A 27,564-nucleotide genomic window follows, 5' to 3' on the forward strand; every position below is an offset into this window, starting at 1 on the left:
ATAATAAGTATTATTATATCACATGGAATGCATATTGCGTAAAGCTAAATTTATCGAACAGACGCAGTTATAAGTTGTCATGTAATCAAAATGTATGGTAAAAAAACAATATCTATAGGTTATAGCCGTTATAGATACTCATTAAGTTTTAACCTCATTGAACATCATGATATTTTAGTTTACTAGATGAAATCACTAACGAACTTAACATTTAACAGATGTAGTATTAACAAATTCAAAATGTAAATAGTATCTGTACACGATTTTTTGTTAAATCACTTATAATATTATGCTGATAACTGATGGGTAATATAAAACATTATCCGATTATTTTAATCGAATGTTTATACAGACATGTTTGTCAGTAATCCGAAATTAAAATAGCATTGTAATAATCAATAATGTAGCCTTCTGTAATACTAAATAATAATTGTATATAATTTTAATTTTTATCTGTTATTCAATTGTAATAAATAATAATAGAGCTCAGAATTTAAATTAAACAAGGTTAAATCAAAGTAGTTTATACATATATAGATATTAGACTATTGTAGACAATAGAGAACATAGTTAGATAATAAGATAATAATTTTGTCATAAACTACTTTAATATTTCTATTTAAATAACAACAAATTAATCAAATTTCAATTAAATAAATGGCAGTTAAAATCATAAATTACACATTAGGTAATACTAAGATACTTAATTTAGTAATAACTATAAACTAACTATATTAGATATACACTTAGATATTGTACATACTAAACAGACTTAGATAACTAACCTTTTTAATTGGCTTATACGTTTTATAATGAGATTCGATCATGCGAGGTGATATTGTATAGATATACTATACAAAAAAATATATAAAAACCTAAAAATAGAAATGTTACTCAAAACCAACAATTAATTTAATCGTTGTTAAAAAAATGTCGTATATATAATAAATATAATAATGTTTTCTAAAAACATTTATTATAAATAAAAAAATATTATATCATTATTTAACTATTAAACATGTATATTAAAAATTTAGTTGAATATATCTAAATAAATTATTAAATACTGAACAGATAAAAATTTCAAACACGCAACTAAAAAGATATATTATATTAATTTGTTTAATTTATAAAACAAATAATATGGTATAATTAATTTTAAGTAAACAACTCATAATTTTAAGTCACAAAACAATGGTATAATTATAATATTAAAAATACCTAAAATATCTAAAATAAATAAAGTTTTATTATTTTTTTGTTAGTTTTTATAAATTCGATTTAATCATATTATATAATATATCTATATATTAAACAATAAAATGCAAATTATGTTGTCTTACGTACTTACAGTACATTGATAAAAAATTCGAATACAACATCTATATTTGTCCTGTAATACGTTGCTTACAAGTAAGATTGAATTTTAAAAATTTAAAAAAATCGTTTTTTATTAAATAGTAGTTGTTCTGTTTGAAAATATTTTACACTCGAGCCACTCGATTTGTGCATATATAATAAACGTAAGTTGCGGTTTCCAACTTATTGGGGGACGAATAAATGAACCTTTGATTTTATATTTTATATTAATATGTGTATATAGTATACTCGTGAACCTATGATGCAACGCATTACCAATATAACGGAGATATATTACGTATGAGTAAATAAAATATTTAATTTAAGCATGCATACATTAATATAATATAATATACTGTAAAAAGAAAGGGACCCATAAAATATTCATACGAGTGAAAATGTATCCTATTAAAGACTCTAAAGGCTGCAAAGAGCTACATTTATATATAAATTTACGATTTGATTATAACTAGTTTAAAACCCATCTTTATAACAAAGAAAACTAAAACGAAAAACCATTATTTTTTCTACAGCTCCGAGTTAGACACTGTGTAACAGTGTATGATAATCACCAGGAAATTATTGAAGTGGGGTATAGTCATATTGTGTATGGGTTTTCTCGCACAAACAAACTTTTTTCTACTTCATTTTTAAAAAAAAAAAAACTTTTATACTTACAGACTTCAGTTGGTACATAGGGTGGCCAAATAATGTATTCATTTTTTTTCAATATACTTTTCACGTTATTTAAAAATCTAAAAGTGTATTTATTTATGTATATGTTTATTTATTGATTTTTTTTTAAAAATTTAAAACTTTAATTATTCATTTGCAATAAATAAGTAGATTATTCGTTGAATTCTAAATTTGTGACTTTTAATCAAAATTAAAAATGTTAATACTATAGTTTTTATAGTACATAGAATATTTATTATAAGCATGATTTGTACTAAAAATCATTAATTCTGATTCTCCGAGTAGGCAACTGATATATTTTATAATTTACGCCAATTTTTGCACCTAACCATTTAAAACAATAAGTAAATTTAATAATTCACGTACTTACTTATGTATAAAATTGTTCTACTGAAAAAATTAACTAGACAGCGGTGTACCTAAATAGCCTATTCATTTCGCCGTGTGACCTAATTTTAAAATCAAAATATTATTTTTTTCTATATTACGAGATTATGAAAAAAGTGTATGAACCCATTTTTCATTATTATATGTATAGACGTGTAGTTAATAAACGATTATATAATATTTAGTTGTATTAATTTAATTTTTGAGTATTCAAAATTGAAAATACCATCATTAGTTATTATATTTTGTGTTCAAGTTTAATATTGTTATAATATGATGGCATAAATGTTATTAACTTCAAACATATAATTTGTTCACATTTTTTTTATAATAGGTATACAAACGTAGTCCCAATGAAATATTTTTTAATGTATATTTAAGTACATATAATCACGTATAAGTATAATATATCGAAATTAAGGTATTTCTCAGAGTTATTATTATCTTACCAATTATTTACACACAGCAGTACCACTGCACGCGTTACGCAGACTGCAACCTACACTACAACTCGTAAACATGCGATCTCTGATGCACGGAATAAACGATCGTAGACACATTATATAATGAATATTAGCGTCGTATATTGTTCATATAATATACAGATATATAAGAAATATAAAAAAATATAGAAGCAATATAATACATTTTTTCAATTTTTTTTTTCATAATACGCTATCTACCTATCGGGTCGTTGAATGTACGAGTACTATTTATTATATATTATAATATTTACAAATTCTGGATTGCCGCCGAATTAATTTGATGTTGTTGCAGTATATTCGTTTAATTTATTATAATATATGTGGATAAAGTGCATAAATGTAATTTATTTTTAAACGAAGATTCGTGTTAGAAATATCTCAACATTTTCCACCGCCTTATAAAATGTATATACAAGTGTAGTACAGTATATCATGTATACAACCAAGACTATAAAATATCTAAAAATATATCAGCACATATAATGTGTAAATATAAAAATTATATTATAATTGTAGTCTTGTCTTACCTTTACAACTAGTGCATTTAATAAATTTAAATAAAATTTAGTTTTTATGTATTTTGTTGTAATTCAAAAACAAATAACCATCATTGTAATTTTCAATAAAAATGTATTTTACTATTATATTTTCTATATGATATATTCTAAAATATAACAATTTTATTTTATTGTAATAGCTGTTTATATGGATTATAATATGTTTCATATATATATGAGAAATTGTTAAGTATTTTTTTAAATTATTATTGTCGATAAAAAAAACTTTTACTTATTCAAAAAGCTCGATAAAAAGTTATTTATAACTTTTATTATAGCAATTTAAAAATATTAAAAATACATACATAGATTTTTTTTATAATAAGCATTAGAATTTCAAATTTAGTCAAAATTAGCCAAAGTTATAAGAATTTGCAATCTATTTTGTATTTAAAAAGAGTTCAATTTTTTTTTATCTTATGCTTGAAAATTTATCTCAAGATTACTCGTAAGTAGTTAGTTCATACTAAAACCAAATTTCTATAAAAATATAAGAACTTGATTTTCTAATAAACATTTAATTATTTTAATTTCAAATTTGGTTAAAATTCAATATTTAAATTAAAGATCACCATTTAGTTTATTTTTATTATAATTAAAAATTATGATTCATAAGAATTTGAAACTTTTACATATTATTCTATTTATATTATACATATACAATGGCATTTTCAATGAATCCATTAACAATCGTCTTTCGTATGCAACATTAACACATCAATTACTGACCAACGTGATTACAAAATATCAAGTTTATTCTTATTATTTCTATCTGTATCCTTAATTATATATTTACATTAACATTATACAGCATTATCATTTTTTAATACTTATCTTTTTAAATTTACAATTAACTTTTTAAATTTTTATTTCATTAATTTTTGATTTTACTAGTATATGTATATTAATATGGCTTAGTAATTATGGCGATAATCGATGTAAAATAATAACCTTCAAAATACTAATACGTATGAAACCTTAATTATAGTATTAATTTTATAGCATAAATTATTTTCATCTACCCATTCACCCAAAATGTTAGATGATTCAAATATTCTACTTAGGGTGCGAGTTTGGTATCGTTGTAGTGTGTATTGTGTAATACATGGTAAACTTCGATGACGATGTCAATTTTGATAAATGAGATACTAATATGTATTTTTAGTGGGTGTGGTTTCTTAGCAACACGTTGGGTCAATGACTTAAATTTTATTATATAATATTGTATACACGCAATAACATGGTATAGTGGCTGGTACCCTCGTTGTTTGTCCCATCGTTTTATTACAATGATACACATTTCGCATGAAAGTGGCGTCACTATCGTAGACAACGGCAGTACGACACTGAAGTGAAAATGTCCAACTCTGAGTTGCATAAAGAACCAAAACAGATAAATAATATTAATAACAGCAGTAGTAATAATAAAAATAATAATGTTAAACCCCAACAACAGCAACAGCAGGAAAGGAGAAAAAATAAAAAGATTGATAAGGTGCAATGTGATGGCAGGTTGTAAGTAAAAAATAAAAATCTTGTGAATTATACTTAAAAAATAATAGTGTTTTGTTTTCAATTTTTTACCATTATTATCTAGTTTTTTTTTCGTCACAGGAAAATTATAATAAACAGAGAAAATGAATTGCGAGCCAGATGGCCGGAACGGTGGGGCTTTTATTCAAAAAATAACGTGGAAAAAGTAAGTGTAGTGCTAATAATTTCATTAATTTTGTACTTAATGACAATGTACACTAGACACCTTCTGTTTGCAAAGATCAGTGTTGTAATCTCACCATTTTTTTAAAAACGTGTTTTTAATGATTACTTGCAATTTAAGACACTGTGTAGTGCAACACTTATTTTATAATATTTTAATCTATTACTATATAAGGACGGTCGTGTCCCGTTTCGCCGCATAATTCTCAAATTATTTTTGTATTAAAATATGGTTATAAATTTTGTGATTGATAAAGTGATAAATAGACACAATGAAACATTTATCATTTGAAACGATCATAATACTATACTATCTGAATTCTAAAAATTGAGGATAACGTGAAACTTATCCAATGTGGAAAACAAGTTAAAACAATTTACAATAAATATTAAATACACTAAGGTTGAACAAAAAAAAATTTGAAAAACAACCCTCCACAGATGTAATGGATTAATTATTTGGACAATTTTAATTATTTTTAAACACAATTAATAATTTCAACTAGTTCAAAAAACTTTTTATTTATATGATTATTTTTACTATCCAAATATCGATTTTTTATTTACGACTTTAAAAATTACCTAATTATGACGTATGCAATTGTAAATAAATACATAATACATTAATATATAATTAATTAGTATATAATTTTTAACTTACAAATTATATTAAATTACTCGAAAAATAAATTCGGTAAAATGGTACCGCGGCGAAATGGGAACTGACCATAAGTAAAATTAGATCTAGTACTACGTAATACTATTTTATCCTTTTAAAACCTAAAAAGTTTATTCTAAAAAATGGAATATTTCATTAAAACAATAAGAAAATAATTAACAATAGGTACCTTATAAGGGTAATAACTTATCTTACAATTTATACCATTTTACAAGTAGGTAGGTAATTGTTTATACGAAAAGGTATATATTACCTATCATGTATATTAAAGTTTTTATTTTAAATTAGGTATGCATACGCCATATATAGTGTGTGTATATAGTGTATTCTATAATATATTCTCGCACGATAAAAATCGAGACCCTAATAATTATAATGATAATAATAATAGTAATAATATTATTAAAGCATTGTTATACGCCATATTGTCGTGTCGAATTGAGCGTCTGTGCTAACAGAAATCACCTATGGTATATGGACTATCAGCGCTATCACTAGGTAGATATTATCTACACTCAACAGCCTAACAGGATTTGATGTTTGATCAATGAGCTAGCTAGAAAACTGTTTTTTTTTTTTATACTGGAATGTATCAACATACCGGTTTTATTTAATACAAAAAACCTAGGTCGCTAAGATTTTTAACTCCGAGGTAAATACTATGCCAAACATGGCTTCAAAAAGTACCAAATTATTGAAAATAAAATTTGTTCTTCACACATTCATACTTGGACCTTTTGTACAACGTTTCGTACAGTAATATTCCACGCCTCCAATATTTGCTGGTCGAATCGCTGTTGATTTTTATATGATAAAAATAATACATTTTGATTTGTTTTTGTTTATTTATAATTGAATATTTACATGAACGCGACTCATGGTGTACGAGATATACAGATAGGGTAATTAATGTACGATCGACTAAGCAGACAGGTTGATTATATTTTACAAAATAAAATAAACTATATTAATAGAATTATAGCAAGTAAGATACCAAACTGGCTATAATTGCAAAAATTGCACGTGAAATTCGATTTTTAGTTACCAATTTGTTAAATGTTTTTAGATGTGGAGCGAACATGCTGTCAATTTAGGACTACCGGAAAATTTTATTGATCTCAGAAGACAGAGACTACGTAAACAAGATATTATTCAACCGTTGATCGAAGTAGTACCATCACCGATGTGCGTTCCCATAACGTCGTCGGGTAAATTTTTAACTTCTGTTAATAGGAAATATTTTAGTCAAAATGTGTTTTTAGGTTTTGTAGGATGGCGTTCTGCACAAAGTATTTGCAATTTAGAAATGTTTGGCAGGAATTGTGATTACAATAAACTAGATACTAGAATGTTAAAATCAGACAACGAGCCAGATCAAAAACAACAAAGATTTATAATTCTAGGATAAATAATTTATGTTTATTAAAAAAGAGGTAAAATAAAAATATTATATGTATTACTTACATAGTTCAATTGATAGTATATTATAAGAACATACTTTTTTTTTGTTAGGTCGAGTAATTATTTTTAAATAACTACAACAACTGGTGACTTTTCTCCTTATTAATATGATGGATTCACTTCAACTATAACCAGTTTTTCTCAATTTAAAAAGTCTAAAAACATCAAGTGTTAAATGACAAAAACCAATTAGGTTTTAATGATATTAGTGGTATTACACATGTTGAAAAAATATAGGTAATAAAAATAAATGTGCAAGCATAACACTGGGATAGTAATTAGAATTTTAGATTGTAGTTTTTTTTTTTTTTTAATGTATTTAAATGTATTTAAAACATTGTAAACATATTCATACAGCATAAGTAAATGCTTATATGTTGATAGTATGTTTAAACAAAAAAAAAATCTATTAATTTACACTTATAACTTTGGTAAGGTATGGGATTGGGGAAATGCTTAATTCCAAACAATGTTAAATCATTTGTTGTATACACATAATTATGCAAAAATGTGAGTCAAAATAATATAAAATAAGATTAGTTATAGAATGAAATAAATAATTTCATGAAACAATAAAATAGAATAGAAAGACAAAAATTAAAAATATGTAAGTTTTAAAATTTAGTAACCAAAATGATTTTGGTTTAAAATATTTCAAAATTACACAAGTTCTACTAATAATCAATAAGTATTACTATTTAGTTTTATAAAACTTGAAATATTTTTTAACTCAATAATCACTTTGTAATTTTATTATTTTAGTAAAATTTAACAAGTTTAGATTTTGGTTTCTTAATGTTTTTTTTTTTTTTTGTATTTTTTGAATTGTTTTATCACAGGGGTGGCTAATTATTAAAACGTTACATACCTACCAATATTTTTTTTTCGAGCGTGCCATGAAAAATATTACCTATATATTATATTATTTCCAATATTGTAAGAAAATAAATAACTGTAATTTTATTGTATGATTATTTATGTAATAATATAAAAAAGGCTAGTTTAGGTGCATAATATAATAACATAACTCTGTTAATTATTTATTTCTTAATTTGATTTATTTTTTGTTTAATACTTGATGCCAATTCGTTGATATTTGGTTAAAAAAAATATTTAAATTTTTCGCACGCCCTCAAAATTGTTTACGTGCCACCTTGGGCTGCATGCATACCATGGATTTGTCATCCCTGTTCTATCACTCATTGTTCAAACCGTTTTACAGTTGTAGTATCATTTTATAATGATTTTTTTCATTTTTCCAAAATGTTGATATTGAAAGTTTTCATTTTTTCGATGTGCGACGATGTTTTAATAATTCTGAATAGGTATTGTGTTTTTGGACAAATCCAAATCATACACTTTATGCAGATCGTTACGAAGAAAAATTTAGTTTCTAATACCTGTCACCCGATCTCTCACAGTCTCACAGTATCAATAAGTTTTTCTGTAAACACCTCGTAGATAACTTTTAAAATTTTTGAACCGGACAATAATAAACGGTACTATATTATTTAAATCGTAGAATAATAATTAAACAAAGATATTGAAATTTAAAAATACATAAATCAAAATGAGATTTTTTTTATATTTCGATGTTGGTAGACGTGCATAATTTTCAGACCTGATATCATTATTTTGTTCGGAGATATACCTCTGTCTGTTATCACGTAGCCGAACTGGCCGGGAATCCACAAAACCACAACATACTAAAATATATAGTTCTCCCGAAGTGTGATAAAAATAAAATATCAATTTTTAAAAGCTTAAGCTCGACCACAGAGTATAATATTCTATAGGATATGACTAGCAAAAGACGTTGGCAATGCTGGCATTTCAGTTCCAATATCACACATTCCTTCCTGCAGTGACGTTATCTGTGTTGTCCCTTATCTCTTCCGCAGTAGTTTCTTGTTGTTTATGAGTCTATAATTGACTCGTGAAAGTTGAATATTTTAAATAATATAGTTTTCGAAATAAATTGTTTACGTACTACTATTCTAGGATTCTTTAGTTCTATCTTCTAACCATTTCATTTAACGATCCGAAGTGTCCAAACAACAGTTGGCCATGTTTTGCAGAGTTATTTCAAAAGCAGGTAAATACTTATAACATCTACTTGTATAATGTTCGTCTGTTGATTTAAAAAGTTATAACCGACAGTAATAATGCATGTTGATTATTTCATCTTTAGTGTTTTCACTCGGTGTACGAAAGCATTACAAGTGATTTGGGTGAATAATCATTTTATTTTTTGATTTCATCACTCCATTTAGATTATCCATTTGTTTCCATGCCCAGATATTGATTGGCTCAAACTTTAACCTTGCATGGCAATAAATCAATTGATATCAGTATAAGCATTTTTTTTTAATTTAATTTTTAAGGTATCAACTGTGTGGTTATTAGCTGGCATTACACTGTTAACATTAAATTACTATTATATTCTAAGCATTTTGTGGTAATTCTGCAAGCTCTCTTTGTCAATATTTTTATTCGTTTGATTGTTTTAACAAACTTTTAGTGTTTTAACATTGTTTAATGTACAAGAAAATTAATTAACCTGATTATTAGAAAATTATTATTAAAATGTATTCGACATGTTTAAATGTTTGTATATATTTTTAGTTGTTTATTTAAATTTGAATTTGTTAGGTTTATTTCAAATAAAAAATTATTATTGTATGCATAAGTTACATTTTACATTTTGAATGCAATTTAAATCTATGAACATAAATCGATTTAACTTGGATTAGTAAATTAGTTTCATCAGTGGCGCCGATCCTGTGGTTCAACTGTAACAAATGTCATTGTAATTTAAGTAATAATTTAAAGTAGTGAAGTGAGAGTGTAGACACCTTGGGCTTGAAATTAATAAAAGAAACAGAGTAACTACTTAACATGAAATAAGGTATGTTTAAAAACATTTGTTAGGTATTTTTAATGTTAAATATTGTATCAATATAGAGATAAAACTTTACCTTTTACATATCAATTTAATTTTATAGGTATAGGTTGGTTCTTAATAAATAAAGAACTTAAAACTTTAATAAAAATATTTACTTAGTCATACAACTGTACTTTATTTTCATTAACAAACCCATCTGTAATTTAATTTTACAAATGCCATACATTTTAAAAGTAATAAACTTAAAAAGTTGAATTGCATTACTATATTATTATTGGATTAAATATACAAAATTAAAAAAAAATATTATTTCATATTTGTAACTACTTAGACTGATTAGTACATAAGATACCTTGCAAGGTAGTTTTTATTTTATATTCTATAACTACTCGTATTTCATATTTTAAAGATTAGGTTATTTGGTTAATATAAATTATAATAAATAAAAATCAAACTTGTCAACTATATTTTTCATGAAATGTTAATAAATTGATTCTTATTGATTAACTACCTAGATAAAAAAAATAGCTGTAAAAATAGTATGTAATCAGAAATCACAAACATTGAATTACCTATTGTGGTTAATGTTTAAATAAAGTTCCATAAACAAAACTCTTTACGTAAAAACTAATGAGGTAATATCACTGGTAATATTGTTATAATTTCTTTCTTTTAGATGTGTCGTGATGTACTAAGTTTTTTACTTATATTTACAAAATGGACGTCAATAAAGAATTTGATAACTTTCGGTCAAGCATGAAGAATTTCAACATAAATGTTGCATCAAAATTTTTAAATAGTACTAGCTTTAATATAAAATATGCTGGGGAAGTAATAGATGTACTTGGAAAGGGATTAACAGAAGAAAATTTTAAAAATAGACCTGATTATTTTAACTTTTGTGAAAAACAGTTACTTAAAATGGCAAATAATAAAGAATATCAAGAAGTAATTTTTGATTTTTTGGATATAATTGAAATGGATGATTGTAAATTATCATCATCTGTTTTAATCGCAGTAACTGTTTTAGAGAATACTGAAAATCCAAATCGAACATCTTTAGAATATTTGTTGATTAGTACTTTTAATAATTTAAATGAAATGAACGTCGCAAATTTAAAGGAAATTTTGCTAAGCATAGTACAACTTTTAATAAAACTAAAGAAACATTTTCAACTTGAACAATCAATACTACATTATTTTTCTAGAATTGCTTTCTTAGTGTTACGTGCTAACATAGATCCCATTGAGTATCTAAACTTATTGTCTAACATAATTTATGATCCTTTTTATTTACTTGAGTATGAATTTGATGAAAAGGAAGAAGAATTATACATGGCTTCATTTTTTTATCTATATTTTAAAACTGGAATACAATGGGGACCTAAAATCTACAATCAGTTTTATGTCTTAGAAAAATGTTGTAATTTAGCTATGTCCGTATTTGACAATAATAATTTTGGGAAATCGTTTGCAAAATTAATTTTAACAAAATTTAAAAATAATGAAATTCCATTACATTCATTGAATAAATATCATGAAAGTTTTTTATTAGAAGCTGCACATAGTTCAGTATATAATGAACATTTGAATGTTAGGAAGGAATCAATTGAGTCATTGATGATATTCTTGGATAAATTAAGCACTGATGCTCAGTATGTAGTTCTTAAGTATGCATTTTTGAAACCATTGGAATCTTGTATCAAAGACCAATTGATAATTAAGTTGAAGGACCTGATTATATTAAAACTACAATCAAATCAGGTTCTTGGATATTTTCAAGGAACAAGACTTGTAGAACTTATTCAATTATGTTGTAATATTCCTGATAAACTTGGATGCAATATTGAAAATTTCAAAGAACATATTTTGAGCGCTATATCACTTATGTATTTTTTATCAATCAATAACAATGAAAAGTTGAATTTGGGTGAAGAATTTTCAAATAAAACTAAACAATTTGTAAACATTATTCAAAATACCATCGATAATGCCCGCGAACAGCACAATTTTGAGCAAAAAGTTTTAGATGATAAAATTGTTGTAGAAAGCAAAGTAGAAGTAAATAATTTAGACTATTCAAAATTGTCCAAAGATGAAAAGAAAAATATTTTATCACGGATTTACACAACTATTACATTAGTGCAGTTAAATTTGGATATGTTGAAAAACATCATCAAAAATTAAAAGATATTTATGTTAAACATTTAAGTTTAGTATTATGTAAATTTTTTATATTTTACTTAAATTTAAGTCACCTACCTATCTTTATGATAACCTATAAAATTGTTACAGGTTTCATTGTGTTTACATAGTTGTTAAATGTATATAGCAATATAGTTATGTAGTAACTATTTTGGATTGGTTATTTATAAGTTGTTTTTAAAATATGATAATATAATATGCTGTTTATTTTTATTTTTAATTATGTGTATTTGTTACATTTTATATATATATATTATATATTATACTATGGTACTTACTACTTAATTAGTACTATAGATTTAAATGTATAATGTAAGAAAGTTTTAGGATAAAATATCTACTTCTACAGTCCCAAGATTAAGCCAAAAAAAAATTTAAAAACCCACAAGGTGATTGCATATCAGTTCTGATTTTTCCAGATTAAATTTCATAAAATTATTTAATTGAATAGTCAATTGTTTGGTTTTAAGAACTAATACAAATGCACAATTTGGTGTGTATGACAGTAAATATTATATTTAAAGTTTGGACTAATGAATGTAAATTTATGTTCTACGTAGTTTAATAACAATAGTTACCTATAAATGTATATATTCTATTCTTAAATTGAAAATGAAAAGCAGGAAAGTATAAAAATAGACATTTTGTTATTTATTTTTTTTTATGTTGTTGCCAACTCTATGTTATTGTTTTATCATAATTATGATTAAAATGTTTTCATATTTTATATTTTCTGTAAGTGTTCCAAAAGTGAATTGACAAATCTATAATAATTTAGGGTAAGGGACATAGATATTAAATCAATTACTATAGAAATTTAAATAAATATATACATTAAGTTTTTTTAGCATAAGTTTTTGATTTAAAATTTTTAAGTTTATAAAATGAGGTTGTATTTTTTGTGTTATATTGAAGTTTATAATTTGTGTATGTTATAAACAAACTACTATTTTGTATATTATGTAAGTATTATAAATAGCAATAAAACAGGTAATTTAAAGCGATTTAAAAATTAATTCAGAAGTTTTTTTTTCACTTTTACAATCACTCGGCTAGATCGCATGTTTTAGTGTTACGTTTTCTACTTGTATCGTAGCAACGTTTTAATGTCATACGCTATATAGTTATACACAACATCTATAATACTAAACTATACTATAATTTATTGGACAAAAAAATCTGAGGGCGAACCGTTTCTATCTTGCCTACATTGAATCGGGTTTATTATACAATTTAAAAGTTGTACTTATTTCGTCCGCAGAGTTTAAAATACATTGCCGAAATAATATCAACACTATTTGTCTTAATAAGACCAAGTGTAGTAATATTACACTCGGAGAACGCGATATTTTCACGCGAAACGGTGTGATACCGTCCATGTAAACCGCGGTATAGTCGGTAGATATGCGATAACATACAAGGTCAATATTATATAGGTATTATATATATATACATATTAGGGTTTAAATCGCTCAGGGCTTTTTGAAATTGCATAATATTCGTAATATTTAACATAACTGAGTAATGAGTATTCATATATTTTTTAAAGTTTAGAGTGTTCAAATATTGAATTTAATATTGTATATTCAACTGTTATACACAGAGTGTAACAGGACTATTTAACAAATATAGTAACATTTGTAATGAAAATTTGTCAAATAGTCTTGTTACACCTTATATATATTTATTATTTATGCAACATATTTGCAATTGTACATAGTTATGGAAGGATAAAAACTATTGTGCCTATATCATAAGATGTGTAATCTCGTATAGATAGAATAGGTTGATACTCTTTGATATTTTTGAATCCAGAGCATACCTATCTAAGTTGAGAAGGTTTGCACGAAATGTATTATAGATAAAATTTTAACATAAATCATACTCGTCCATGCATCATTGCCGCCATCTGCCAAAAAGATATTATCGTTGTTTATGCGTTTTGTTTTTGTGGTTTTTTCTGTACTGTATAGGCACTTTTGCCAGGGCGAATAATTTTCACGCGTCATTTCGTCCGAGCGTCGGTGGAGGGTTGACTTCGAGACCGTGCAGCGGTAACGGTAACCCCAACGGCAGTGGTAACCCCAACAGCAGCGGACAGTCTACGACGGATGCAAACGATTGTAACGGCGATGGTTACGAAAGGGATATCAAAACAAAGATACTTCAATCCTCTCTACAGTACGTTCCCCAACACGGATGGTCCAGGGATACTGTGGCCGCAGGTAATATTCAAACTTTTTAAATTATTTTTTTTCCTCAGAACGCCCTTGTTTGGATGTGATAAAAAAAAAATTGCACAAAATTTGAAATGGACCAACGGGTACGTGGTATACGGCTCCTTGATTTCCTAATACACCGATGTGTATTGTCGATGTATGAGCCGAACCCCGAATACTATTGGTACTCGGTGTTCAATGTGCTTAATGTGGAGCTTTATGAATATTTTAATTTAATTGTATGATAGAAAAATAACTGTTCTAAGACACTGAGCCGTGCCGCGGGGGGCCTAGGGAACATGCGCCGCGGCACATGGTTTAAAGGGGCGCCAAAAAAATTGAAATGCAAGAAATGCATAATAATAAATAAAATAGGGGGCGAATATTTTTAATTTTGTCCTGGGCGCCAAATCTTAACTGCACGGCTCTGCAGTAAAACACACCAAAAATGCTTTATATTAATTACATGGGACTGCTTCTTAAATGGTTGAGTATGTAATAGATTTCAAAAATTGGTCCCTCTATTGATAAGAATGTATAGGCAGGGGTGTTCCCATAGGGTATACTACATATACGCCGTATACTCTCAAGATATTTTGTCAGAAATATGGGTATACTGCGTATACTCTCAAATTATATACAAAAAAAAACTGGTTTTGGTTACTCAGAAAATGCTACGAAAGTCAATTATTATTTATGACGCTGATAACGGAAATATGACACTTATATCTTACAACTATTATTAGATTCTCAGAAAACAAGAAACGAACTATCGCGTTAGATGATGGAAATGCGTCTGACTCTGAACACGATTAATTTAATCAGTACATCCGTTACCGCCGACTTGTAACATTTTATTATTTTTATAAATCGATTGTGCGTTGTGTGATCTACCGTTTGTGTTTACCGTGAATAAGTTCTTAATTCTTTTATTAATTATTATTTACTAACGTATTCATTTTATTTGAGCAGTTTTATTAATTTATTTAATTGAGTTTAATTAACTATCCTAATCTGTTTTACTGTATAAAGTGTTATTTAAATTTTTATCAAAATATGAGTTCGAATTTTAAACGTGAAAGCGGAACACTTGATAGTTTTTTTATGCCCCGAGAAAAAAAACCTAAAAATGCGACTAATACTGCCATTTGTGCTACTAGTTCACACGAGCTAGTGATGCCCAATGAAGATAATTTTGTTAGTGATAGTCAAATCGATAATCAAATACAAGATGTATGGGATACTTCCAAAATTTGGCCTGCATTATGGACAAAAGAACAGGTAATAGAGTTTCAAAAGAAAAACTCATGGTTAAGTAGCAAAAATGGGAAACTAGGATGTAATAATTGCATTCAAGCTAAAAATAGTATCAATTTTCAAAAATCTAACATCGATAGCAAAGTTCGAATTTCTTCTGAGTGGGTAGGCTTTGAAATCATAGCTGCTGGGTGTAATCGTACAAATCAACTGGCTTCATTAAGAAATAAAATTAAACAACATTCAGAAAGCAAAGCTCATGTGTTAGCTGAAAACATATTGAAAAAAAGCTCAGACAAAGTATTAGATAAAATGTTCGAACGTATATCTGAAGTAGAGATTGATTCCAATACGCGACTTTTTAGAACTGTATATTGCTTGGCAAAAAATCACCGTCCCTTTAAACAGTTTGAAGAACTTGTTCAATTACAACAAATCAATGGATTGGACATGGGATCTTCCTTACATAGCAGAATAACTGCCACTCGAATGGTAAACGTCATTGCAAAGGAGATGCGCAAACGACTTATTTTACGCCTTATACAGTCGAATTCGAAATTTACCATAATGATTGACGAATCAACAACGCTGAGTACCAAATGTACACTAATTTTGTATATTTCATCATATTTTGACGTAGAATCGCCGGTTGTAGCATTCTTAGACCTGATTGACTTAGATAGACAAGATGCTGAAACTATCGAAAAATCTATTTGGTTAAGTTTAGAATGTAATGGGATATCAACATCGTTTGCATTAAACAACTGGATTGCTTTTGCCAGTGACGGAGCAAGTGTAATGACGGGTAAGAAAGCTGGAGTTGCTACTAAACTACGCGAAAAAATTCCGAATCTATTTACCTGGCATTGTTTATGTCATCGCCTCGAACTCTCAGTACATGACGTAATAAAAGATTGTACTGGAGTCTCTCGTTTCCAAAGTCTAATGGACAAACTCTACGCTTACTATCATCAAAGTCCTAAAAATTCAATGGGTTTAGATAAATCTTGTGTTGAAGTAGGCATTGAAATGAAAAAAATAGGTCGTGTTTTGAATGTACGCTGGTCTGCAAGCAGTTTTCGAACTATAAAAGCCATATGGAATAATTATCCGGGAATATATTTACATGTTAGTAAAACACATGATGTGACATCAAATGGCATAAAAAAAAAATTAGAATCCTCTTCTTTTTTGGAGGAACTTGGACTTTTTTACGATGTTCTTTCTGAGCTTGCAATGTTATCTTGTATATTACAGTCCAGAAAAACAACTCTAATGCGTGCCCAGTCGGAGATAAATAGAACGATTAGAATTTTAGAAAGTCTGAAAGCTGAACCTGGGGAAAAAGAAAAGGAAATTATAGAAGCTATTCAGAAAGGAATTAACAAAGGTGTCAATATTACAATGACAAAATCAGGAGGGATTAACAGGTTACAATTTTTGCAAAATTTAGTAGACAGAATGCGTCAACGCTTATTTGATGACTCAAAAAATAAAACAATGCTAGAAGACATTCAGGTAAAGAAAAAAACTATTATTTTGATAATTTATTTCAATATTTTGATTATTTAAACAGAATAAATGAATATTTAATAAATCGTCTTTTATTTTATAGGTAATTGATGAAGTGTTCAAAGTAGCAATTAATGATGCAAAGGGAGAAGATGAAGTTAAAAGAGTATCACGGACATTAGGTTTTTCTGAATTTGAAAGTGTAGTTGACTTCCGTTCAAGAAATGTTTTTTCTAGTTTCATGAAAGCATTAAATATACTCCCAACTTCAACAGCTGATTGTGAACGAGGGTTTTCCGATATGAATTTGACAATAACTGATTTAAGGACTAGCTTAAACATTGAAAATGTGTCAGATTTGATGTTCATCTCTATCAATGGCCCTTCAATTGCAGATTTTAATCCTAGACCTTATATTAAAATTTGGTTAAGAGATCACCGTTCTGCCGTTTCCACTCCTAGAGGTAAAGAAAGAAAAGAAATAGACGACGAAAATAAGATGCAGAAATTATTTTTTAACAATTTATTTAATTAAATTTTTTAGTATTTGTATATTTTCATATTTTATTGACTTATAAAGGTAATTTCAAGCTTTTTTTAAAAGTTTGATTTTTTTTTTCATATTTTTAACACATCCTTTATAATTATAGACCACAGTAAAAATATTTGTATATTATTAAATATTCATGTTTATTACTTTTATTTTAAAAAGATTTATGAGTATTTTTAAATACTTAAAAAAAGGTTCTATTTGTATCATTCTACCCTCCCTTGTTTAAATCATGGATCTTCACCTTGACTAGAGTCTTAGTATACTCTCAAAAAAAATATTGGGAACACCTCTGTGTATAGGAAGTAATTATTGGTACTGTCGCCAGTCAAAAAATAACGAATCAATAATCATATTATATTATTATATCCATTAACGACTGTTAATATTAAATAATTATGTATTTCAATAAACATGTATTCATTATATACATACTTTACCATGTTTTCTACTGCCAACAGTGCCAGCTGCCGGTTACGTCTATTATTTTATATTTATTATATTAACAATCTAAACACCGATAATAAGGATTACATCAGAATTGCATGCCAAAAAACTGTCGAATTACATGTAGGGTCTCAGTATGGTATAGTATGTGCACAGCATGTATTTTTCTTGCAGTCATTAAAAATATCTACTCTCTATAGTTACTTTTTTTTAAGGGTGTTTAAATTTCAAAAAATATTAATTAATTTTAAACTATTCACATATAGGATTGATCTTGATTAACGTACAATGCAATAATAACTATTATATATTATATGTAAAAGTTGTTCTGTATAATACATTTATGTGAATTAGTTTTTTTTTTTTTTGAAAATAGTAGTTCTACTTATTTGTCGGTTGTTACTTAATAATAGGCTAACACTGCTGGCGGGTCATCTCCTCTCAAATTATTTTTGTTTACAAAATATGTCAGTAATTATCAAAACTATACATGCATTTTGGACACACTCCTTTAGAAGAATGCTTTGACGATAATAATTGTTATTTTTTATATAATAACAGATAATATGAACCATAGCTTAACCCGGTAATACTTTAAAGCAGATTTACATATATATATATATATATATATATGTGTGTGTGTGTGTGTGTGTGTGTGTTTTTTTTTCAGTTAGGTACTCCATTTGCTTAATAAATACATAAAATAAATATTAAATGTACTTTAATGTGTAAATATTAATTTGAATCCATATGTCCATTACTAGGGTTAAAAAGTTAACAGCCTACATTTTTTTTAAATCTTTATTTTTTGGAGGGAGGGAGCAAAAAAACTAAATCAAATTGATCTACTTTAGGCTATATGATCAAATGTAGGTATACAACTTATTATACATCACAAAACATATTATTATCTGTAGCCGTCTTATTGTTTGTCCGCTCGTATATAGGCGCTGAAGAGCTCGGTTATCCGGACACTGTGCACGGCCTCTTCCGGGACCCGGGAGCCGAGTTGGCGTTGCACTTTTACTCGGCCAGCAACGATTCACTGTCCCAAATGCTCAGAGACGGCGCGTTGGCGTGCCCCAGAGAAGAAAGGTTGGTATACACTGCACTGTGCTGATGGCTGCGGTGGTCCAGCCGCCGGCTTATTATTTTCCGGTTTCACCGTTTTTGATTACAGCAAAGTCGAGCTGGCCGCGTTTCTGTCGAATGCCATCAAGACCAGACTGCTGATGCTCCAACCCTATTTGAACCAGTGGCCGCAAGCGATCGCTTTGCTCTCCAAACCGTCCAACGCACCGCACGCTCTGTCCAACCTGATGACGCTGGTCAACGACGTCTGTTACTACGCGGGCGACCGGTCCATAGACGTGTGTATAATAATATTATATTTAGTTCGGAATACTCCGTACATTAGATACGTATATATGTAAGCTGCTAGCTAGTCTGCACGTGTCCCTCCGATACAGTTTGTCTCAATAAATATATTATAGATGTAACGATAAATATGATTTGAAAAAGTTATTTTGGTACATTACAAAATCAAACAACCGTGAAATCCTTAATATTTTATTTATTTATACGCGCCCAGGGCCTAGGCAGATACTCGAAATTAAAAACTGTTGATGTTCGTAGTGAGAAAAACGTTATAGGCACTTGATAAAATATGCAAAACTAAGTTTATTTAATATCTCGTTTATCAAGTATGTCTTATAGTTTTGTCGAGAACATTTCAATCAATATTACTTATAAACGGTTTTTATTTATTATTAAATATTTATCTAGGAATTTTTATTTTAATTCGAACTGGACGCATATTATAATAAAACAAATAATTAGTCCAACAACCTCGCGCTTTCCGACACATGCAGCATTTAACCGCGTTACATCAATAATTAATTTATGCGTTTGTCCCAATTATACATATAGACACGATGGTACACACGGCGAATAGGCTTGGCCACTATTTACAAGTCCAGTGAACTACATTTATTGCAAGACAGATCGCAAGAATACGACGACACGTGGAATTTTGTGAGAAGAGCAGTTGAGGAATGCGTGAAACTGGATTCGATGCTCGAGAGTAACGCTCAGCTCGCTAAAGACGTCGTCACAGCATCAGTGTCTACAGTAAGTCGAATCAATTGAGTATCAAAATTATACTATTGTGTAACCCAACAATGGGCGTAGAACTTCAATTAATATGTATATATATATATATTTTTTTTTTTATCAAGGCCAAGAATATTCTGGGACTTACGTGGAACAGATAATGCTGACTAATTGTTCTTCTGCGTCTTCGGTCGTCGATTAGTATTATTATTATGATTTATTTTTTTTTAAATTCTTTGTTTTTCACACTACTGTTATCATAATATTGTAAAAATTAGTAATCTCTTATAAATAAAACAAATGGGTACCTACCTATGATTTGTTATTGAAACACACGGTGTCCAACTGTTTATAATATTTTATTTGTCTACTGAACAACAAACTTTGTTGTAAAGGAAACAAAAAACAAATTATCGTGTAAATATAATTGAAAATAGAAATTGTTTTTATTAGACGTAATTAGTAGACAAAATAGATTGCTTATAATAATTATTATTAATACAGCAAATGAAGAATTCAAAAAGTTATACCGATTTTTAAATATAAAGAATTGGTACATGCTATACGATTCATTTAACATCTCAAAAATTTATCTTAAACATAATACGCTATTATAATGCTCTTTCAAACCGTCATTGAATCATATTTAATCTAGAAAGTCATATAATATCAAATACACACGTAATATTAATTAATATATAATATATTATATCAATATTTAATATTATAGAAAATAACAAAAGTAAAGCGTGATTTACCTAAATAACAGTCGAGTGAATGAGCAAGAACCTCTAACCTAAATATAATATATTCAGTAGGTATAGGTAATAATAAACAATTTTATACCAATTCAACAATAATTAAAGAGGCACTCTAGTAAACATAATATCATAAATATTAAATATATAATATTATATCATATTTTAATAAATATTAAATAGTTTAAAACATTGGCCTTTTTCTGACAAAATAACGGTAAAACTTAACGTTAAAATATCACAGATTTTACTAATCGAAAAGCGATAGAAAAGTAAGGCATTTTGTTTCGTAGTCTATATAAATATTATATTATTGTAATACCCTACATTGTTTTTGAAAAACAATATTTTATTGCTACAGTTTTGTAAAGGTTTTTCGGTAGTAGTATTATGATTGGAGACCGGTGTACCGCGTCTCAGATTGTCTATACCACCTATATGTATACAGAGTGATTTTTAAACGTTGCAGACACTAATTTGCTTCGTCAATTGTTGTAATATTAAATTGTTTGCGATATTTCGCCGTGAATATGGTGGCTATTATTTAAAGTTTAATATTTGGAAGAAAAATATATTCTTCTTTTAAATTGTCAATATAAGACATGTATCACACATTAAATTGGTAGTCTTTTTATTTGTACCATTTTAAGCAATATTGAATAGACAGGTACACCGTAAAAAATAGAAAAATATTTTTTTTCAGAATATGAATTCGATTAAAACATTTAAAACGAATAAAATATTGATGAAATATTATTGAGTAAAGAATTATTTTTCTTACATTAATATGTGTAAAAAATTTCGAATCAAGTTCTTGTATAGTACACATATAATTACTTCGAATTCTACAGAAAACATGTTTTTCTTCTAAATCATAACAATTGACTGAAACCGATGAGTATCTCAACGTTAAACAAAATTCACGTTATATAATATTATAAACATATTTTATATATTATAAGCGCAATACAATTGAACGGCAGTTTGAATTCCTAAGCTGTACACTCGAAACTTTTGTCGAAACAAAATCTCAGAACACCGCGGTAAATATGGGAGACTTAATCGGAAGCGATAACTCTTTTTTGAAACCTCGCTGTTGTGAATTTACATTTATTATTCGTGATGGCTATCTCTGCTCCAAGAACTGCACCTCGGTTATCTGTAGACAGCAACGACGGAAGTGACGCGAAGTTTGAAACGCTCTCTTCATCGTGTGCGGATTCGTAATGCCCTTGATCGCTGACTGTCTTGTTTTGAAATCTACAAGAGCGAAAAACAATCCATCATTCGTTATCATTGAACGGTCATGTCTTATAATATATATATATATAGGCAGTGTCTGTAAACATTGCAAGGACCACTCACCTCAATCTCCGGTTTTCAGTGCGATTACTCTTGGTTTTCTTCTTAACGGCTTTTTTGTCTTCGCCACTCTTACCGCGGTCCGACCAATTTTCCGACGAAAGATTTCTTTTCACCGAATCGTTGGAACGTTTGTGCCTATTGCTGTAACTAACCCTGAGTATAAAATGGTTAATATTATTGAAATATAATAGGTAAATCACATTTATTATACTGAGTACTAATAAGAGACTATAACCCAACAATTTTAAAATTTAACGATTTGATATCGCTGAATTTACCCTTTTTCTAGTTTTCTAGCACTATTTAATAATTATTTTATAAGAATCTGTTGTGTCAACTATTAAACTTATTACACAGTAAATACCTAAAAACAATAACACCATAATTAAAAATACAGCCATTATAAAATGTCAGGACCTACCTATCCAACATTTTTAAAACAATACGTAATTTTTGTATAAAGAAAAATAGAAAAATACTTTAAAATAAATAGAATACTTAGTACTAACATAATATTAAATAGGTATTCATTATTTATAAACTGTGTAATATGTATATGTATAGCATTATTATTTTGGTATTAATCGCCTTATTATTGTTTAGTTAGAAATTTAGTTTTTAATTCAATATTTGATCATAATGTGTGATATAAGTTATATCGGTATTATGTACACTTTACAGTATAACAATAATGCATACTGAATATGAATGAAAAGATTATAGGTACTACATTTGGAATTTACAAAATGTATAAGTAATGCATTAAGGCAATAAGGCTGTTTCCCTAAATATATTATAAAAATGTGCATTTAGTTTAAAAAACTATTTTCAGAAATAATAATATTAAAACCAAAATAAATAATATTATTATTTTATAAGTTGATTATACTGAAAATTACGATTAATTCAACTTTACATTGTATAGAATTAAAGAACTTTAAAAACATTCTTCAAAACAATATTTCAATTTTTGGAGTTATAGCCTTTTGTTAACATTTATATTATAATAAATTTATACATCATGATTATCTAATAGTTTGCTATCGGTACTCACTTAGTAGTGTCGTTTAAGCTGTCTGTAGACGATGATGAGCTCGGCACTATCGTTTGCTGAGACCGGGACCGTCTCCTAGTATTGGGTTTGGACCGGGACTTTTTCCTGTCGTTTCTGCCAGGTACGTCCAATAACAAAGCGCTATTGCTGTACGCCAACGTCTCCGACGGAGTGGTACACGCAGATCCTCCGATTATACTGCCGCCACCGCCAAAGTGTCTCCTCTTTCGCTCTCTCTTTTTGCCTGTCCGTTTCTTCATCGCACAATCCGAACTCGTAAAATCATATATACTGTCCGAGTCAGTAATGCGGCCGTAGAACATGGGCGAGAACCTAAATACCGTCTTGTCACTAAGCGGGCTTTCACTCCTCGAACTCACTGGACTCTTCTCGTACAGCATGTCCGTGGACAGGTGCAATGTAGACGGATACTGTTGAACTGTAATTGACGGTACCGGCTGCTGCTGTTGCTGTGGGTGACGGCCAAGCGCCTCTGGTTCAGAACCAGAAGTGTAAACCTTGAGGCTAGTGGTAGTTAAACCGGACTTTTGCGTTTCCGCTTCAAGTTCCGTATTTCGGTAGTGATGGTGGTCTGTCTTTGGTTCCGCCGTTTCCGTGTCAAAACCCTCATCATCGTTTTCGGAAAATGTCGTCTCCGAGTCCATCTCCCTGATCTCGGGCGTGTGGATCAGCGGCGATATGCGCCTTGGTTCCTCTCCGCAGTCCAATGGGCACAGTCGGGTGTTTGAGTTACACCGGGAAGGGCCTGAACTGTACCCAGATGAGCTGAGGTTCGACTCCGAAGCTATTCTGTCGGCCCGGGAACACATAGAAAATGGACTAAGGTAACACATGCCTCCTCCGTTTTTTGACGAGTCCGTACCGTTTTTTGTGGTCACAGACTCCGTATCTGAATCGCTCATACACGTAACCGTGATGACCGGTGGTGGCGCGGGCAGATCCAACGATATTGGCTTCTCCATGTCTTTCAACATTTTCCGGTTGAGGGGTCTCTCTTTATGTGGTGGTGGTGACCCAGGAAACTCCATACTTGGCGAATTGATAGGTGTCGGCTGTTGTATGACCAGCGTAGGTATAGTCAGTTGTTTAGCTTGGGCTGTTGGTAGTTCAGTTGGCACTTGTAAGGATGGTGGTTCCTAGATAAGAAACAATGTTTAAAATTTTAAAAATATACAAAATAATTGCCTTTTAAACAAATAAAAAACCTGTTGCTTTTGATGGTGGCGGTAATCATCAATATCCTTTAGACAACTGAACGCCGACTTTCTCGATATGATGGGCGTGGGAGATGGTGATGGCGCCGGTGTAGGTAACTCGTGTATCGGCGATAAACAGTCCATACGATAGTTGGGTACTTCAAGTAATATGGACGGAGGATGTTGCAAGCTGTTTAATGGATTATTTGAATTGTTTCGTTGTGAGCTCAACATATCCACCACAGGTAGCTGATAATTGAAAAATTAAATTAATATTATGTAGTTAATATTAAACATACATTAATAATTAATTAACAAATATTTATTTTTGATTATTACAACATATACACATATACATTTATAACTAGTGTATTTCTACATCGCTCGACTCACTTGAATCACGTTAGAGTAACGATATCGCGTGGGGGATTCTTTGCCACCACTTGGCGAATGAACAGTATTTGACATTAGTGATTCATCTTCGCTGCCTACTACTTCGTCTTGCAGACTAGAGCAACTTGGTGTTGTAGATGCTGATAAGTAATTACTCATTTCCGTCATCGCCATTGCCGTGTTAAAATTCCGAAACATGGCCAAAATCGAATCAGCGCTCATGGCTTTTTGACCCGTTTGTTGCTGGTATTGATTTAGTGACAGTGTATTTGGATTTCGGTTCTCTATCAAAAACGAATCAGTATCACTTTAATCATTTAAATAAAGCTAGTACAGTTTCAATATCTTGAACACACATTTCTAATATTTAAACCATGTAATTTAAAAACCAAAAATATCATGAATTAAATAAGTAACTTAATCAGATTTCTGCATAAAATTTAATTTATAGACTCATGTTAAATCGATATTAATATACCTAGTACGCCTTCTAGACTGGACAAAGAATCACTGCCTTGATTGGGACATGGTCTTCTCAAAGTTCGTTTAGATTGAGCTTCTACTTCTGAACTTGTAGAACTCATTTCTGATTGAAATTTATTCATCAGCCTGGCAAACGTAACTTTCTTTTCAATTTTTTGAACAGCTTCGTCTGCATTACAAATAATAACATTTAGTCAATTTTTTTCATTAGCTCATAAGTATTGATTTATAAATAGATTGTGTACATCACCTATTGAACAGTCGTTTGAGAAACTCGTTTCTTGTGAAATATTTGACTGTGGTAAGAGAATGTCGTTAGGCCCGATATTATTAGTCGATAGCTTATCTACTAAGTTGATTTCGTCATTGAAACTAGCTTGTCGTTCTAGTCCAGGTGATATGAGCTGTTGAAGTATTTCTGACTTATCAGCTATAGTGGTACGAAATTTCGACGGCGAAGCACTTTTTTGTTTGGCGCGATATTGATTGAATCCTAAAATAAAACGATTGTTCTTAATCAACAATATCCACAAACGCTCTACTTTAATTCATCATATTTAATAATAATATATATATATATATATACTCGTATATATATATATATTTTATGTATTATATTTACAAGACATAAATTACGTGCTATGTATTTATAGGTAAGTAAAATATTATATACAAGCTAAAATACGTATAGTGTTGTGAGTCGTGACGTATAGGTATTATTACAATGATTATACTGATAATAGTAATAAATGTACATTATATTACATAATTTTTATTTCTGTGAATAATTGTGATTATTAAATTTAAAAAAATGATTTGACGTAGGTCAATACTTATATGTACACGAAAAACGTTAATAACACTAATAATAATAGATAGATAGTGTTAGAGAGCAAGTCCAGGTGAGGTGCCAATATATGTATATGTGTGTGTATGTGTGTATTTATATATATATATACATACAATTATGTATTTAATTATAGAAATAGAAGTATAGAAGTATAAGTAATAATTATAATATTGTAAAGTGCAATGCGGTGCGAATAGGTAGTGAAGGGTTTTGGGAGAGGGCGTATAGTCGACACCTTACTCGGAACTTGTGGCCTGAGTAAATCGTCCAGGCTGAACGTACGGGCCGTCCGGCCCGTCTGTAACGGACTGGTGAGGCTCATTAATGAAGGTTTTCGTATACCCAATCGTCTGAGGAACGTTTTCGGCTGCGGCGGCGGCGAATTACCACCCTCCGATGGTGTCGCGCCGTTTGTTTTCACAGTCGGCACCAGGAGTTCACCCCGTACGCTCGACATCCGCCCGGAAGCATTCACTGTAACTATATAATTATATCATATAAATACAACGCATTTGTATCGATAACGTGTATCGCCGGCCGCCGGCTAAATTCATGTATTGCAGTGTAGTACAAAAGTCTATACGCCCACAGTGGTGGGTCAGATTTGCGCATAAATAAACTATAATATAGGGGTAATTTCATGGAAAACATTTTGGGTGAGAATACAAAGGAGATGGAGAGCTAAACTATGTTACTATATTTTCGATCGATAATTTGACACGAAATTTAGCCGAATTACTGAAACGTGTAAAATGTTCGGAAAGCTATAAGCCCAAATAGCGCCTATGTAAGGGACTAGAAGGAATATCGTTAATGCTATTGGTATACCTACTATATTGTCTATTATTACAGGATTTTCAGTGTAACAGAAAAACCATGAACGACAATTTTTTTTTT

General features: G+C 29.0%; 4 protein-coding genes across 10 annotated transcripts in view; 3 read left to right on the forward strand and 1 right to left on the reverse strand.

The window, feature by feature from the left end:
- Window positions 1-4,821: 4,821 nt before the first annotated feature.
- On the forward strand, window positions 4,822-7,605 carry LOC113554574 (uncharacterized protein C20orf85-like). 3 transcript variants are annotated; one of them, XR_003405281.1, is made up of 5 exons: window positions 4,822-4,999; window positions 5,099-5,183; window positions 6,946-7,064; window positions 7,142-7,312; window positions 7,392-7,605. XR_003405281.1 is itself a non-coding variant. In XM_026958476.1 (5 exons), exons 1-4 carry the CDS (start codon window positions 4,842-4,844, stop codon window positions 7,285-7,287), a joined length of 531 nt encoding a protein of 176 aa, XP_026814277.1. In that variant the 5' UTR covers window positions 4,822-4,841; the 3' UTR covers window positions 7,288-7,312; window positions 7,392-7,605. The 3 variants fall into 3 exon arrangements, 2 of the variants coding, with proteins under 2 accessions (XP_026814277.1, XP_026814278.1); XM_026958476.1 differs by having other exon boundaries at window positions 6,946-7,087; XM_026958477.1 differs by having other exon boundaries at window positions 7,125-7,312.
- A 1,412-nt stretch (window positions 7,606-9,017) lies between these two features.
- Window positions 9,018-20,882, forward strand: LOC113550888 (ubiquinone biosynthesis protein COQ9, mitochondrial). Of its 2 annotated transcripts, XM_026952832.1 has the most exons (6): window positions 9,065-9,435; window positions 14,424-14,675; window positions 19,383-19,530; window positions 19,616-19,805; window positions 20,365-20,565; window positions 20,673-20,882. In XM_026952832.1, exons 1-6 carry the CDS (start codon window positions 9,408-9,410, stop codon window positions 20,706-20,708), a joined length of 855 nt encoding a protein of 284 aa, XP_026808633.1. In that variant the 5' UTR covers window positions 9,065-9,407; the 3' UTR covers window positions 20,709-20,882. The 2 variants fall into 2 exon arrangements, with proteins under 2 accessions (XP_026808632.1, XP_026808633.1); XM_026952831.1 differs by lacking the exons at window positions 14,424-14,675; window positions 19,383-19,530; window positions 19,616-19,805; window positions 20,365-20,565; window positions 20,673-20,882 and adding an exon at window positions 10,922-12,518 and having other exon boundaries at window positions 9,018-9,435.
- LOC113550887 (E3 SUMO-protein ligase KIAA1586-like) lies at window positions 15,811-18,064 on the forward strand. The gene is made up of 2 exons (XM_026952830.1): window positions 15,811-17,444; window positions 17,542-18,064. The coding sequence occupies exons 1-2, from the start codon at window positions 15,846-15,848 to the stop codon at window positions 17,971-17,973; spliced, it is 2,031 nt and encodes a 676-aa protein (XP_026808631.1). The 5' UTR covers window positions 15,811-15,845; the 3' UTR covers window positions 17,974-18,064.
- A 185-nt stretch (window positions 20,883-21,067) lies between the features above and the next one.
- The window catches only part of LOC113552887, a 95,217-nt gene continuing 88,720 nt past the window's right edge, over window positions 21,068-27,564 (reverse strand). The window contains exons 22-29 of one of the 4 annotated variants that reach the window (XM_026955887.1): window positions 26,908-27,147; window positions 26,068-26,310; window positions 25,813-25,986; window positions 25,335-25,618; window positions 24,951-25,190; window positions 23,725-24,881; window positions 22,671-22,817; window positions 21,068-22,565 (exon numbers count right to left, since the gene is read on the reverse strand). In XM_026955887.1, the coding sequence (XP_026811688.1) occupies window positions 22,364-22,565; window positions 22,671-22,817; window positions 23,725-24,881; window positions 24,951-25,190; window positions 25,335-25,618; window positions 25,813-25,986; window positions 26,068-26,310; window positions 26,908-27,147 (2,687 nt within the window). In that variant the 3' untranslated portion in view covers window positions 21,068-22,363. Of the gene's footprint in view, window positions 22,566-22,670; window positions 22,824-23,724; window positions 24,882-24,950; window positions 25,191-25,334; window positions 25,619-25,812; window positions 25,987-26,067; window positions 26,311-26,907; window positions 27,148-27,564 lie in introns of those variants that run through there. The other 3 variants (XM_026955888.1, XM_026955886.1, XM_026955889.1) reach the window with 3 other exon arrangements.

This window comes from Rhopalosiphum maidis, chromosome 2 (genome assembly GCF_003676215.2).
Source record: "Rhopalosiphum maidis isolate BTI-1 chromosome 2, ASM367621v3, whole genome shotgun sequence".
In the NCBI taxonomy this organism is placed as follows: Eukaryota; Metazoa; Arthropoda; class Insecta; order Hemiptera; family Aphididae; genus Rhopalosiphum; species Rhopalosiphum maidis.